General features: G+C 42.8%; 1 protein-coding gene across 1 annotated transcript in view; it reads left to right on the forward strand.

Annotated features, from left to right (window-relative positions):
- Positions 1-17106, forward strand: part of SLC22A31 (solute carrier family 22 member 31) — a 219581-nt gene that overhangs the window by 66009 nt on the left and 136466 nt on the right. Inside the window, exon 2 of the mRNA XM_086945799.1 lies at positions 3966-4069. Coding sequence (XP_086801925.1) covers positions 3966-4069 — 104 coding nt within the window. The remainder of the gene's footprint in view (positions 1-3965; positions 4070-17106) is intronic.

Genomic DNA, 17106 nt, shown 5'->3' on the forward strand with positions numbered 1-17106 from the left:
AGTGCAGTGAGTGACTGCACCTGCCTGCAAGGGGATGTCTGATTCGTTCATGAGACCATTTTTCTCCCCTCCAGAGGTCTGCTTTAAGGTGCTATGTTTTCCTCTGCGTCCATAATACGGCGCAGGTGCAGAGGCAAGTTATTCCCTCATTTTGCATTGGGCCCTGCCCCTCTGCAAATGAGGGAATGCCCTCTAATGATCGTGCTGGTGCAACATGTGCGTCATCACTATCTGTATTATAGAAGGGACTGCACAAATGTCTGGAGGCCCTTCGGTGATACCAAATTGCACCGGGGGCGGACAACACAGCCACACATGCCCGTTGTGTCCCTGGGGCACTTTCTGTAATGAGGCCCCTGGGGATGCCAATATTTAATGGTAGGACGGGTAGTCCTCGTTGTTACCATGGCGTATTTGGCTACGGGAATGTCAAGCCAACTCCACCACCCTGGAGGTCCGGCAATACCTGTGGTTTCACCTGGCCTTCTGAGGATGTGCGGCTGGGTAGGAACCGGGAGTCGTCAAACGATCCTTGGTCACACCATGAATGCCATGGTCCGCATTGCACAGGTGCACCTGTGGTGTGCAGGGACATAGTTTCCTTGCCAGTCAGCCCTTGGCATGGACCCATAGCTCAATGTTGGAAACGCTGAGCAGTTAATGTTGTTTCAGAGATTAGGACTCAGCACACAGTGGCTCCAGACACAATGGCCCAATTCGCAAAGAAAGGTCACATGGATGCAGGTTTACATCTTTCAGATATTCATAAAAACTACAGTCACATGTACCCAGGCCTACCCCTGGAAAACGTTTGTGAAACCCTTCATACTGCCAGTGCAGAGGTGTTAACTTTTGCATAATTACAATTTTACAATTATGCATGGGGTTCAATTGGTGCATTGGAACATTTTATTTACAAAAATGTTCTCCATGGGGAAAGTGTTTTTCCTTGTGAAGAAGCTCTCCTTCCACCCCCTCCCAATGTGAGGGCGTTTGCTGGTCTTACCTTACCCGGAAATGAATATACTCCTGCCCTTGGTCAGGATACATTTTCGACCATTTCCAGTCTGTAAAACCCCTTCCTTGGCAGGGGTACATCCAGTGGCGTAGGAAGGAGGGGGTGGTGGGTGCGGGCCGCCCCGGGTGTCATCAATGTGGGGGGTGAAAAAATGGCAAAAATTGGTGTTTCAAACACACATTTTTGCCATTTTGTCAAGCCGGGGGTGACAAGAAATTTTCCGCACTGGGTACCACCTGACCTTGCTACACCACTAAGTACATCTCCAACCATTACTAGGATGGCTAGGAGTTAGAAAGATTTTAAAGGATACCCAAATACGATTGAGTCTTTGGTCTTTTCCAAACTTTCCATGGAAACTCCACCCCCTGATTTGAATTTACAAATGCTCCTTATTGCCCTCTCGAGACAATATAGTACGCGAGTAAGTATTTGTGAGCGCAAGGATATATTTTCTGAACATCTTGCTCTTGGAAATCTTGCCTGAGTATGTCAAGACGTACACGTGCTTGGTTTATAAATCGAGCCGTTTGTTTCCATTCTTAGTGGCAGGCTGCTGCTGTGTGCATTCATTGTTTCCTGTCGCACAAACCTGTCCAGGCCTCAGGTCGCAGATTTGTTTCTATGTCTAGGAATGTTGTGCAAGGTGTGCTTGATACTCTGTCCTTTCAAGACAAAGCCTGTTTTGTTGTCTATTGCAATGCTAGCCTCTTCCTGTGTTTCCATTTCCTTTAAAACTTAAATAAATGTTGAGCTGAAAAAGCACCCCGCAGAGGAAGATGAAACTGTGAGGACATGTGCACAGACAGGCTAGAGGCTAGTAAAGCACTTTTTGACATGCAATAGATTGATTTCTCAAATATGTTCTGTAATCATGTTTCTGGAAAAAAATGGTGAGTTGGGGTGTAAGAATGAAATATCACAAAGTTCCAAGTCATGCTATCTTGAAGTGGTTTTCAAAGCTTTAATTCCGCAACTCCCTTTTGTAAAATAATGTACTCCCTCCCCAAACTAGAAACGTGAATTAGTCTATAAAATGTGAGCTACTACACGGAATTTAAATCAATATTTCATTAGTAGTTGAGGTCTCAGAATAGCAAATCGAGACAAAACTGATTTGCAGTAGATGTATTCTGTTTCTGACGCCAGCTTTATTTAGAGTGAACCTTAGCAAGCAAGACAAACATTTTGTGTGTGACCACGTAGTAGAGGAACATATTAAAAGAATAAGAATCGTCCAGAAGCAAGGTTTTGCCTTACTTTTTAAACAATAAATTACATGTGTGAATCTGACAAATTTGCAGGCAGAGTATCTAAAATGTGTGAGTGATTGTAGAGGTAATCAAAGAAATGTTGACAAAATGTTATTTACTCACAGTATCAACCGGCAACGAACCATCATGCTTGACACCTGAAAAGCCATCCCCAGCTTGCCGGGGTTTTTGCGCCGCCCAATGTTAAATGTGAAAGTATAAGCCTCACAAGGCAAGGCACTATTGGCTAAAATACAATGATTGACTGAAGATGTTTTGCAAGAAATTAGGTTGCTTAGCAGCTCTGGGAATATTTGACAATTTGAACATAGATGTCTTTTATCAGTGCAGTCAAATACATGATTTCTAACATGATGTCGCCATAAAAGCGTCCACAGGGTGGTCCTTTTTATCAGAAATGAGGGGTTGACAAATTGGAGGTCATTTTGAGGATGCACTGTGACATCTACTCCCAGGCAAGACATGACTGACCAAAGATTTGCATTACAGTGTCTCAGTAAAATCACCTTGCCATCGCAATGCAGTAATGGCGCATGCCTTCCCCCAGAACCCAGCTTCCGCTCCAAACACTTGTTAACTGTTTGCTTGTCTTTTGCCCTGTATTGCGCTCTGCAACCTTTTGGCTATGTTCATGCTTTCCAAATAGAACATATACATGAGAAGTGTGGCTCACTGGTTAGAAGCGGCAGACCCGGAAGCAGAGGTTGGCCAGGGACCAGGGTTCAATTCCTGACGCGGCAGGGTCTTGGGTCAAAATGTCCGCGGACTCGATAATTCTCGCCTCGGTGCCTACTCTAACCATAGGTTCCACTCTGCAACTCTGGGCATTAGCTTGCTTAATCTCCACAACGGTCCTTTCAACGCCGGGGATGCCTGGCCTCACCTTGGGGGTGCCCAGCTTCCGCTCCAAACCCAGGAAGGGTTCCCCAGCGGTATACAGCGCCAGGACACTCCGAGAGGGAGTCACAGTGCGCTTTACAAGTATACATTTACATGCATTCCATGCCCAGGTCCTTGTGGACAGAGCCTAGAGACGCCTCTAAAATCAATTCACACGCTAAGGGGGACCAGCTTGAAGAGCTGCGACTGCCTTTGCTGTGTTGAGTGGAAGGAGCTTGGATGACAGCAACTTTTTTTCAATGAGGATCCTGCCCAAGCAATTGATGGGTCTTCAGAGCTGACATGGTTGATTTTTTTCGTTGTGTTTAGTTTGGGGACATGCAGAAATACCTAGTCGAATTATCAGGATTTCAAGAGTGATCACTGCTTTTAACGTTTCAGGTGAACATCCCAATGTTTTGTGGGATCGCACCATGGTTTGAATTGGGGGGAAAAAAAATGTCCATAAGTTTAAGTAGTAAAAAGGAAAATTGAAACGCTATACCACTTTCCGTCTATGTACTAGCATAAGACGTACAAAACATCATTGTTTTCCTAATAGTGCCAATGCATCTCAGTAAATTGATGAGTTTGTTGATGACCCAATTTGAGTTTTTCAAAACAAAGTCTTGGAGATTATAAATTTAACACTGAAAGATTGAAATTTAAACATATATTTTAAAAACATTTTAATGACATGTAAAGTATGTTTGATCTGTTTCATTTGCTTAGCTCAATAAAGCAACCCTTTTCCAGGTGGTCACAGATTTTTAACTTCACCTCTTTCCTTGCAGTGGGACCTGGTGTGTGACAATCACTGGAAGGTACCAGTGGAGAAGGTCAGCTTCATGCTTGGTTACCTGAGTGGCTTCCTCGTCTTCGGGTCCACCTGTGACAGGTAAGCCCCTTTCCTAAACAAAATTGCATGGAAGAGCCTGGAACCTGGGCAAGACCCCTTGAAAGACTTCAAAACGGGCACCTAAACAAGCGCTAGAATGCCAGGGTATGTAGTTGATGCCAGGCCTGTTTGTGGGGGCAGAGATGGCAGCTTCATTCTTCGATTATCTTCAGAAGGGGTGGTGACTTGAGGCACTGAGCCCAGCCTGTAGAAATACCTATTGCATTTTGACCTCGGAGTACCTCATTAGTTCAGATTAGTGTACATGTAGTGTAATAACGTACTCTTTATGTCTCCCACGTAAATTTATAGCATTGTTGTATGAGTTGCAATTATCATTCAGAATGCCCCCCCCCCCCTTATCATCCTCAACATTCTGAAAGGCTGAGTTGGCGGCTCAGCCAACATTTTAACCTGCAATTGATGGTTGCTAATTCTGCAACATTCACGCTGAGCTACTTTGCTAGTTGTGAGACTGCGATCTGAACTAATAGTATATGCTTGTTTGGGGCTGACTTGTAAATGCAGGACTGCTGAATCATTGTGCCCAAGCATGGCATGCACAGGCAGCATCCACGCATAACATCACTGCATTATGAGTTTTCACTAGGATTAGCATGTTTCTGCAAAAGTTACAAGCAATTATGAAATCAAAGTTGAAGTAAACCTTTATAGTCCGCTATGTCCTCACGAACAACCAATACGTGATCTTTAGTACTCTGTACCAACAAGGTATGTTTGAGGACAGGATGGCTGCAACCTCTGTCTCTACCTTTTCCCATTTATAAGCTGTACCAATTTCATGGTTTTTTTTCTGGGTTGAAACATTTTTCCTGTGATGCACCCCACACAAAGTTACCACCGACTCTCCTCTGCATTCAGTTACCTTTGTCACCTGTACCCAGAGATGTTTGTCACACCTGACTTAAACAGCATATTTCTCAATGGCCTGCACTGGGATCAAAGGCAGCCTTGCAGATATAATTAATCAACTCCTTGCTGCACCGAGTGACTATATCCAGATACATTAATTAAAAGACGCAGTTTTTACATGAAGCTAAACTAATGGAATAGTGCAGTTTTCATTAGCCTCACATGCTATGTAGTGCTAAAGTAGGACTTCATTTATGATAAAGAAGAATAGTTAAATCAAAAGGTTTTAATTTGTTTTCTGAAAAGAATGTGAGAAGATGTAAGTTTCATACCCAACTGGAAGAAGTTCCATAACTTAGGCGCTGGGCCTGAAAAGCGCGACCTCTTATTCAAGATCTGTGAAGCAATGCAACTTTAAGGAGACAAACTTGGGCTGATCATAGATTGTCTAACGTTTGGCATCTGCATAAACATTGCAGAAAATGAGGCAGATGCTTCTTGACTTGTGTCTACCAAACACATAATATAAAGCAAATTCTGGCCTGAAGAGGGAGCCTAAACAATTGAGCCACTATGGGTTGGCAGAAGCAAAATGAGCAGGAGTCCATAACAAAAATATTTCCCTGTAGAAGCAAATAATGCATTTGCCTACAAAATTGTGCATCCCTCCCAAAAAACGATGTGCACGCAGGCAGATAATTATGTAAATGTCAGTAATTTCAAGTCATAATGCTCATCACTCATCAAAATGCTGTGCATAGAGAAGAAAATACCTGTGGAACTGTTGCGGTGGTACTTTTTTTTTTTAAACATAATTGATTTTTGTAAAAGAAGACATTTTCATCTGACATAAGATTGACACATGTTTTGCCAAGTGCAGATTAAAATCAGTCGAGTACTTATGTGATGCATTTTTGCCCGGGAACTGCAATCAATCTAGAAGCCTCTTGTGCGCTACAACATTAAAAGTGGCTCCATCAGGGCCCCAATATTGTCTTGTGTTTATTTCGGGTATCCTGTGCATCGGGAAAGCGGTTCTTCTATTTTGCAGCACCAATACTGGTCCCTTAGCCTCACTTTGTGTGTATATCTGAGAGTAGATCACACATTCAAGGGTTTGGTCACTTTATGAAAAGGTTCTGTTAAACTATTCTGGGCAGCACTGGATATGTTGCTCTATTGCCAGTCTCCCAACTCTGCTGCTCAAAGAGTTCCACTTAATGTGCAGTGGTGATCAATGAAGTCAACAGTGGCCGGGGCTGCTCGTTGTACCAGGCGGCCACTTACTATGCCATGGGTCACTCTGCTCATTCAGACATTGCTTTATGAGTCAGCCAGTTCCTTAGCAATGCGGAAGCCGAGTGACAATCTGTCACAAAGGGTAGCCATAGCCAAAACCTTTACCTCCTCCTATGGCAATCTGGGAGATTTTATGTAGCAAAAAGCCTGCTTCAACGCTGTGTACTGACAATCTACACCTAAATACATTTTAACTTTAGCCTTATTAGGTTTTGTAGTAAAGGAGATGCCTTTAGTACTGTACTATAGTATTCCTGACCCAGATAACTAAAATGAATACTCTTTTTAAACGGTGTCCTTATATGTGTGAAGATTAGATAAAGAATCAATTCGTGTCCCCGATAAAGATTCTGACCTCGCCTATTCCATTGAACAGCCACAAACAAGCAGTTTGGGACTAGGACTAGAAATTGATTGGATCCGGATTGTAAACAGCACACACCAGTCTCTAGGAAAATAATTACAATGCGTAACTCATCCTCTTGAAGTGAACACCAAATCTAAAATACGGCCTCTGGAAAGCATTGCTAATCCTGCAAGCTGCTGCAAATCTACCATAATTGGCGAGGCAAGCAAATTTCCGTCTTCGTTGAAGGAACAATTTACCTCCGCGCCATGGGCTACCACCATGCTGGCTTGATTTACTACCTGTGATTCCTTAATATAAAAAGCTGGAAACAGGAGCAAGGAAACCTCACGTCCAAGAGTTCTGCCATGATCAACATGTACATTTTTGGGACCGGGTGATACTACTAGGCACATATGGGGTCTGGCTCTGTCCTGGGGCCAAAGTCAAACTTGAAACCGTATCTAAAACCTAACTAGATGACCCACCAAACACCTGCCATTGGAAAGCATGGCAGCGACATCTTTCCAGAGGTCGATGAGCCATTGTTAACAGAGGTTTGAGTCCATTCCTTGGCACAAATAACCGAGAATGTTGAACGAGGACTAATATTAATTTTGACATCTTTCGGACCTTTAGGTCTCAAAGTGAACTTGATAACTGGGGTCGATTAAACGAGCTCCTATCTGCACGCTTACTTAGCTCGGAAAAGTGCTTGGGCTTGCTTTGAGGTCACCATTTGTGTGGACGTGCAGCGCTAATGGAAGCGAGAGTGGCAGGAGCATGGGTGGCGTCCTCCATATTAGGTAAGTGTGCGGATAGTGAAAACAAAAGAAGGACAATTTAGCCAAATCAAAGCCGAGAAAACTCTTGGGCGAGTCAGACCTAGAAACGATAAGCATCCACCTATTGGGCGGCAGAACGTAACTAAAGTAAGTTAAATGAACTTCAGTTTATTCATCATAATTAACAGAATTAAGTGGATATGTAGCATGTCAAACAATCAATATAAAAATATAGACAGTGTTGTTGAGTCCCCACCTGTGAGGAAATAGTAACGGTGGAATAAATAAAACTGAAGTTAGAACTGCCTCCAGGGGGAGAAGGGAGCTGTGCTTTTTTTGCTCACAGAGCAGCCATATTGAATACTGTGCTGCTCACGGGGCAGTGGAATCCCAGAGACAAGGTCTGTGTTTGCCAAGTTTGTTTAAGTGAGCCGACACAACAGATTTTGCAGTATTATGAAGGACTGAGCATTCAGCCAGATACCAGGCCTGCAAAAATAGGACTAACTGGATTCAGATACAATCACCTTCCATTATCCTATAGGAAGAGTGCCATCTCACAGGTTCCTTCTCTTGCAGCTTGTATGCAAAAATCTGTCACCTCCTTTCCTTTCAGAGGTGACTTGCAATTAGGAGCGTTTGACCTCCAGGTTAGCTTAAACCAAACAAGTGTAACCAGAGCTGCTGTCAACTTTTTGGGGCCCATGGCAAGGGGGCGTTCTGCTGTACATTTCTCAAGGCCTTGCCGGAAGTGAAGCTACTTCCCTGGTGGCCCATATTGTATTCTGTCCATTTCTACGAGGCTTATCTGCAGGGTAATGCCCACTTTTTGAGGCTGCAGTCCTTCTAGCATGTTGAGTCCAGTTCTGGAAGAAGTGTTGAAGTGTGTGTATTGGTGAGTTTATTAATGTGTGTCTGTGTGGGAGTGTGTGGTTGACTAAGAGATTTGATGGCTAGATGAGTTAATAAGTGGGAAAGCAGTTGAAGGGATGGATGGAAGCATGGATAATTGAGTGGGTAAACAAATGGATGAGTGGTTGGAGGAGGATGGATGAGTGAGTGGGTGTGGATGAGCCTGAAACTGATTGAGTGCATGTGCGAATGGTTGGGTTGATGAGCGGGTGAGTGAATAGATGGATGTGTATGGTAGTCTGCTCAATCCAAATGTTCATTCTTTGGAGTACAGATTTTGATTGGTCAAAAGTTGTATGCTTCAGCTGAAAAAAAGTGCTTGTATTGCAGTGTTGAGTTGATTATGGTGACGGCCAATGATCAGGGCCCTAGGTCTGCTCAGTTTCTTATGAAAAGATATGCCAACGGCAGTAGGCCTGACTTATTAATTAACAAACGCATATGTTAAAGCCAATATGTCTGTAAGTGTAGATTACCAGTACACAGTGTTAAATCAGGCATTTCGCTACATAAAATCTCCCAGATTGCCGTAGGAGGCAAGGGTTTTGGTGTTGGCTACCATTTGTGACCGGTTCTTGGGGTACTAGATTTGCACTTTGAGAAACCTTTTTATGGCGTTGAAAGGGTTGTATATTCTTTTGCCAACTGTAATTTTGTACTTTTTATGACTGTATGCCAATAGTTGCATGTGGGAAAGCTTATGCGGAATACCGAAGGCTTGTGTTGGTTATGGTAATACGCTAGTGATAAAGGCTTTAGGACCAATTAGTTCTTTGGAAAAAGTTATGTCAGATACTATAGACCTAATCTTTTTATTATGAAAATTTGCGACACACTTAGTAGGCCTAACATATTGGATGTGATAATCATCTGTTAAAACCAATTAGCTGTTTAAGGGGGATTATTATTGTACTGTGTTAAAGCCTGCAGGCGGGTATTGAATCACAAACATTCTCACAGGTTACTTTAGTAGGTAAGGGTTTCAGTGTTTGTTTCCCCCACTGACAAACCCTGCAGGTAGAAGATATGCCCTTTGATAAACCTTTTTAACGCTCTTTGTTGTAGACTGTATGCCAGAGGGTTGCCTTGTGCAAACACTTGTGCACAGTTCAGTAGGCTTGAGTTGGTTATTTTGACACACCAATGATCAAGACAATAGGTCTGTTTGGTTCATAGGGAAAATGCATGTCAGAAGCCATTGGACTACTCTGTTTATTATAAAAAAGTTAAGACACAGGCAGTAGGCCGGACTAATTTATTGTTAAAAACATTTGCTAAAGCCACTAGGCAATTAGGGGTGGGTTGCCTTTCAACTGTGCTAAAGGATGTAAACATTTTATTTTAAGGAATCTCACGGATTACTGTAGTAGGCTAGTGTTTTCGGGTTGGCTACATACTCTTACATACACTTTTGGGTGAAGAAGATTTGCAGTGTGGCAGTTCGCTTTTTGCCCATTTCGGAGGGGTTGTATATTGTTTTGACCACTCTAATTTTGTGCTTATTTGTCATTTTAGAAATATACACCTGATTGTTGCCTTATGGGAAAGTTTATGCTGAATATAGTAGGTATGCGTTATGTGACAAGCCAGTGATAAAGGAAATAGGCTTGATTGGTTTATTGCCAAAAGGTATGTCAGATACATTAATATTGTGAAATGTTACAACAAATGTAGTAGATCTGACTTACGTATTGTGAAATGATTTTATTAAAGCCAATAGGCCTTTAGGGGAGTAACCCTGTATTATAGGTATTTAGTGTCATGTAATCTTGCAGAATAATTTAGTAAGCAAGGGTTTTGGTGTTGGTTCCCCACCTCTGAAAACCCTTGGGGTAAAGGTTTTGCATTGTGATAATCCACGTTAGACCATCTTAAGAGAGGTTGTACATTGTTTTGTCAAAAGTCATTTTATATATATTTGTAATTTTGCTGACTGGTTACCTGATGGCTGTCATGTTAGAAAGCTAGCATGTGATACCCTGAGTTGGTTAAGATTATGAGCCAATGATATAAAGCCATGGGCCTTATTGCTTCGTTAGAAAAGTTTTGTCAGATACTACAGGTCCTATCTGTTTTTTATGAAAAATGACAACAAAGAGAGTAGGCCAGACTTATTTATTGTGAGAAACGTATGTGGAAGCCAATAGGTCTTTAAATGTGGCTTTTATTACTTTGTTGAAGCCTGTAGACACACTGGGGGTTGAAGATCTGCCCTTCGATAATCCTTGCTAGCAGCGCTTGGCAGGCGTAGTTGTATGCCAGGCCCTTGTAATAAAAATTAACTTATACATATACCTTCAGGGAGGGTCTTTGGATCAGCCAACGTCTGTCTGTTTGAATATCATTCACATTATGGTTCTCCACATGATGACATACTGCATGTGGCAGTGGTTTAGGGAATTTCTGTCACTGATTCTGTTGCGCTGTGGGTAAAGGCATTTTGCATCACATCACATCTGGGAAAGAAAGCGTCTGAGTGTCTTGACTGGTCTTCCAGTCATTTTGTTTTTAATGTTTTTCCGTAATATATGTCCCCTTTTATTAATTTCCTCCTTTTTTCATTGGCCCTTCTGGATTACTTTTATTATTTTATCTTGCATATGCCCATTTTACTGTGGATGGGTAAGTGCAAAAATGGGTGAGTGGTTGGAAGAATGGATGCGTGAGTGCAAGGATGAGTGACAGAATGGTTGTATAAGACCTATTGGGTGCTTAAACTCATCAGAGCTTGATGAGACATTCTCACTTTTAAGTCCGTTCTGTTAGTTTTAGCAATGCTTGTTTTAATTACTTTCAATTTCAAGGTCAAGCTTATTTCCTGTTCGCTTGGATTTCAGTGGGCTCAAATGCGAATATATTTTCATAGTTTGCTTGTAAAGTGAACATTAAAGTGAACATACTTTGAGAACACCTTAGGGAATGAGAAATTAATTCATGGTTGATGTACTGACAGTATTTCTCGTCTTCTGTAGTGTACACAGAATGATTTAGTGTGAAATATAAATCAATTGGATAGTGGGCAGGAACAGATTACATTCAGTTCAAACAAGAGTTCAGATTTAATACACATTTTGGATGTCCAAACGGAAACTAAGTATAAGAAAATATGTACTCGCTTACATAGAAAACCTCATAGAAACTGAATTTTGAAATAAAGGAGCACAGATGCGTAGGCATACATAAGTCACTACCTTTTTAGTTATCCCTCGGTGCCCACTGAGGAGTAAGTCCTGTCTCTTGGTCATAATCTGTTAAAGGTCTTGGTTGAAAAACTGTTTTTGGTAGCAAGTAGAAAGTTCTCTCACTTGGCATTTATTCAGAGGTGTCACAAAATGACATTGTCCCAGCACAACATTGGACAAGTGGCATCAAATGTAGTGTCTTTGTCCATCTAATGCGTTCTGGGCTTGGAACCTTGAAGTCAGAACAAGTCTCAGTTTCATGATTCTGGTCTTTGGACTCCGTAAGATACGTGTAGGGTTGGCTTGATGAATCGCCTTTCGTGAGGGAGTGAGCCCTACCGATACTCACCTCCACTGACTTGGACACCAAACAATAAAGTAAACCCAGAATGATGCAAAGTCCTAAAGTAGGACTGACTTCTCATATCCAGGTAATGGCCTTTACTCCCACAAGGACACAAAAAGGAAGACATCCCTAGGAAGAGTCAATATTATCTAGACACTAAGGTTTAGGGTGCACACTTTAGAGCTGCCTGAGGAAAGTCGTCCTTGTTTCATGTGTTGTTACTAGCCAGTAATGGGTGCCTTTTGGGACTATGTTTACCTATTTGTTTTACTGCATAGTGGGCTCCAACTACTCTACTCTAAGTTGCTTGGTATTACTCATAATCCCATGTCAAGCTCCCTGTGCAGTTTCATTGTCTCCTGAAAGTGGTTCTGTGGAAACCCATTTTACTCCCTGGCTACCATCCCTTTGGCCAGATAAAGAGCATTCTTAACTGGGGCTGTATGTTTAGAATCATGAGGATGGCTACGAAATTCTTAAAAAGGAACAAATGTTTTTTTTGTTTTTACTCAAACCAGCTCTTTCTCTCCCCATACCTATTAGACTCCGGTGATAACTTTGGGGTCCCCAATAGTGTTGAAAAGTCCCAGAGATTATTAATATATATTTCAGATAGGGACTGTGTAACAATTGGTAATCCATATAAGATGATATGTTTGATCACACTGGTTAACTGTTGAGTAGATAGAATCTTTGCTTCCACCAAGGTATAAAAGCAAGTTAAATTAAAGTATGAGATGGAAACAATGCAGCGGTGTGCTTGGCAGGTTGTCTATGGTGATGCTGATACTTCACACTATATGTCTTAATGGGAATACAGTTGTTGTTGTGACTTCAGTGTCACTGAGCTCCATTGCAGCTGTGCAAAGCAGGGTACATCACTAGCTCTTTTATTTTTATAAACAAAGTGTAAATGAATGCTGCTTGTTTACATACATGGCTGGGCACAGGGAGATTGAAGAAGTACAACAGGCTGCATAGCTCTGATATCCCATAGCCAGACAAGTGCAGGCTTTATGCGGAAAGTTAATCGATTAATTTCCAGCTGATCCAAGGGCAGCGAGCAATGATCAGATCTACCTTGGCTGCTCGCTTGATTCGCTACCAGGACTACACAACATCTGGTGAACTTTTAAACAGGGTGAAGCGATACATACCAGGCAAGTCACCATTCGCTGAGTCTTCCAGCTACTGGTGGGAATAACTGGGTGCCGTCGCTTTAATCCTTGGACCCTGCCATAAGTACCCCTGGTATATTGTCAAGAAGCCCCCTTTGAGCGCTCTTTCTTTAGATTTCTGTCTTCACAAAATGCCTTTGGATTGCTCTCCAGCTCCATCTGGAACACAGAACATACAACGTCACCACATGTTCATAGCAGTAATAATCACAAACCCATTGATAAGGGTAAGTGGAAGGATGAGTGTCTCTGTGAAGGATTACCAAAGATGGGGACCCCGGGTGTTAGTTGGTATGTAAAGATTCCCCTCCATAATCTGAACGGACTTAGCTGGAGAGGAGGGATGTAGCCTGTTACCCTGGATATGTGGGGACTGAAAAGGGGGAAAGGGGTGTGCAGCGGCAGGGGAATGCAAAAAGAACAGATGATGGACGGAATGCTGAACAAATCAATCATTCACCCCCAGTCACAGGTCTGGGTTTAATCAATTGCTTTTTTGCTCACCACCCCACCCAGATTGAACCCAGCCATATGCAAATCAGCCTTGACCCTGCTCCCCATGGGAACAGTCCAGGCTGAACTGCCAGGCCAGGTCCTCCCAGGACCAGAAACCAGCATCCTCGGACCGGTTTTAGGGTATCACCCTTCATCAGCCAGACTAGCTTGAATTTGGTGGCGTAGTGAGCAATGCAGAGAAATGTCACCCTGTGTGTCAAGTTGAGAACCTTATCTCACATTTCTTTGACAAGGAGTCTGGACTGAGTATTCTTAGAGCACTTCAGCAACATTTCAAGCCTACTACAGCTACTAGGAGTATTTACCATGTGTCTGAACATGGCGGGCTGTGCAAGTATGCACTGCCTGAGCTCTTTGTCGTTTATCGGGGTGGAAGGTGGCTTTCAATTCGCGAACATTATAAAACACCCAGGTTGCCATGCGGTGGTTTGTGGTGTTTCACAAAAACCCAAACTATAACTTAAAAACAAAAAAAAATAATTCCTGTATCTGCACCCATGCTCTCTGCATTGTACCTTTATTTTCAGCAGAAAACACCGCAGCTTGAGGAAGTGACGTGAAAAGCACAAAAACTCAAAACTTCGATTGCACTGCTCTATTGACATTAACTAATAAAAGCTAAAGAAGGCCTTGTGCCAGAGTGTTGTAAGTTTAGCAGGCAGAGCTGCCAGAGACCAGCCGCTAAAGTGAGAGCGAAATTACTAGATACACAGCAGCACAAAATAGACATTTCCCATATGCATTTCACATGCCCCCCAGCCCCAGATTGTTGAGGTCCACGCCAAAGCTATGGGCATATACAGCACTCCTTTGCCAGAACTCTTCAGTTCACCCCTCCTGCTACGAAATCCCTCAGTATACCACGGATAGTCACCCAGATACTTCGAGTAAATAGAAATGACACTTGAAACGCCTGTGCAGCCTTATAATAATTTATTTCAAGGTTAACGATCCGTAAATCAAGGCGAGAGGCAATCAATAGGTGTTTTGCCTGGATGACTGTTATTTTTACTTTTTTTATGGCCCAGCTCTCTCTCTCTGTCACACACACACAAACACACGCACGCATGTGCGCGTATGCCTGTCCTTTGGTTCTGAAACCTGAAAGGGCACACTAAGCTCGTTAGCAGATAAGGGACTAATGGCCACATGCATCAACCTATTCAACCTATTTAGGAAGTGCAAATGGTGCAAATAGGTAAATTCGGCCGTTTGCGATTCCTAAATAGGTTTTTGGGATGCATCAAACATTTTTGGAAAAATCGCTATTTTTAGCGAATTCCAAAAATGCGATTGCTTTTAAGGAATCGCATATTTGCTATTCCTTAAAAGCAATGCATGATTACTTTTAAAATTGCAAATTCGCAATTAGGGGGTGCAAATTACCACGAGGGTGAACCTCGTGGTAATTTGCGAAAATGTATTAAAATGCTCAAAATTGCATTTTAAAACACTGTCATGTTACAGACACACATGTCCTTAGGACATGTGTGTGTGAAACATGCACTTCAAAATACATTTCAGGGGTGCACGGGGGGGGGGTCCTTTGGACCCCCGCCTGCACCCATGGAATGCATTAAAATTTTGCAAATCGCTAATTGAAATTCGCAAAATGTCAATGCCTTTCCATTGATTCTTATGGGCCTTTTGGCCCATAGGAATCAATGGGAATTGCGAAATCGCAAATTAGAATTCGCATAATATTTGCGATTCGGTAAAAATTGCGATTTTTACCGAATCGCAAATATTATTCGATTTAAATCATGCATCCCTTTTTGCGATTCCTTATTTGCGATTCCCTAAAAATCGCAAATAAGGATTCGCAAAACCGGACTTTGATGCATGTGGCCGCATACTCCCTATCCTGGTTTGTTGACATTAAGCAGTGGTGGCATTGTACTGATTTTAGGTCGAGCCTGGGCCGCATTCGAGTATGGACTTGAAGCCCCGCCCACTCTCCGCCCATATTTGTCATTCGCTTGGGTCATTGTCCTTTGTAAATAATGGCTTCTGATTCGTTAATAGGGTTGTTAGGCCCTCCTTAGTGCCGCCTTGTCTTCATTTGTAACCTTCCATGAGGGCTGGCCCTTTTACTTCTGTTGTTACTTATTAAGCACTATTTTCTTTATTGAGTTTCGCCTAGTGCAGGCATGACATGCTTTCCTGCATTTCACTTTCCAAGCAGTCCGGGACAATGGCCGGCGCTTCTTTGCAGTGAAATGGGTGTCGCATTTACAAGCGTTTGAGCTATGGGCATTGTAAATAACAATGCCTTTTATTTATGTATTAATTATCAAAACAGATAAATACAAGGTATTGTCATTTACAATTCCAATAGCTTGAACTCTCGCAAATAGGAGACCTATTGCATTGCTAATGCTTGGTATATATGTAATTCTAGTACTGAACAAACCTTTCCTTTGATTAAGGAGCAGTTTAGGGCCTGATGGGCCCACTTGTGTAAAGTTCTGCTTGCATTAGACATCCGTACCCTTACACGAATATCCTGTATGCATGTTGAGTGCCGGTTGTGTAAAGCTTACATTGTAGCAGGACTCAGTGTGGATGTGTGTGGTGGATGTTTGAGACAGTGGGATCCATTTTGGATTTCTCCTGGGATTCCAGGGCACACTATTGACATTGTGAAGTAGCCTCGCCTGACAGTGGAAGTATAGTGCCTACATTTCTGAGCCGGAGAAGATAACCCTAGACCCTTAATTGAAAATTTCCATGATGCGGTTTTTCAAAGTGTATTGCTGATTAATACTTTCCGAGCACTGCAATTTGGGTTCATGGTCATAGGGTGATCCAGGAGAACCTGTGTAAAGGATGGAAACTAGTAGACTTGTCTGGCCCGCTTGTTTTTCCTGGAGTGCTACTTCCAGAAGGCCAATGACAGCCTGGTGCAGTATCTTCACACATCATTGTGCTCATGTTTTGCGTCCTCCTGCCTAGAGCAAGCATTGTCACTATTTGCTGTGTGAGCCATCACCTTCTACAAAGAAATTGGCAGCATATGAAAAGGAACCACCACAGTTGGATCAGCATCCCATATCTGGGAGGGTGAATAAAGGTGAGACCCATACTACTCCACTTTGCTCCTGTTCCAGGTTCTTCGAGCTCAAGGAAATTGAGAAGATCTAGTACTTGTGTCTGCCAGACATCCAGACTTCCAAAGATGAGAAGACAACACTTGAAGTCTCCACATCTTGATGGAAGAACTGTGAGTCTGCTTCTGACCTAGCTGCTACCTCACCTGCTGGGAAGAGGAGAAGCTTGTTTGTCCCTGCAGGAAGTGAGTGACCGAGTAAGGAGAATCCCAGCTGCCGAGCCCAGAGAGGAACGGCTGAGAACAGCGGACTGCTTGTGGGAGAGTAACTTGAGCTAAATCTTGGTCTCTCTGTCTCCATGGGTGTTTCTTCACTGAAACCTACCCCGTCTCTCCCCACCCACCATGCCTGCTCCTGCATCCGCCACCAGACGAGTACTACAGACTTGTGCTGATCTTATGCGCACGGAGACAGAGGACTTGCACCACAGATCAGAGGATGGAAGCCAACCGGTTGGAGTGCCAGCATCTGCCCAGTCAGAGTCAACTTC

The sequence above is a fragment of the Lissotriton vulgaris genome, chromosome 12, assembly GCF_964263255.1.
Source record: "Lissotriton vulgaris chromosome 12, aLisVul1.2, whole genome shotgun sequence".
Classification (NCBI taxonomy): domain Eukaryota; kingdom Metazoa; phylum Chordata; class Amphibia; order Caudata; family Salamandridae; genus Lissotriton; species Lissotriton vulgaris.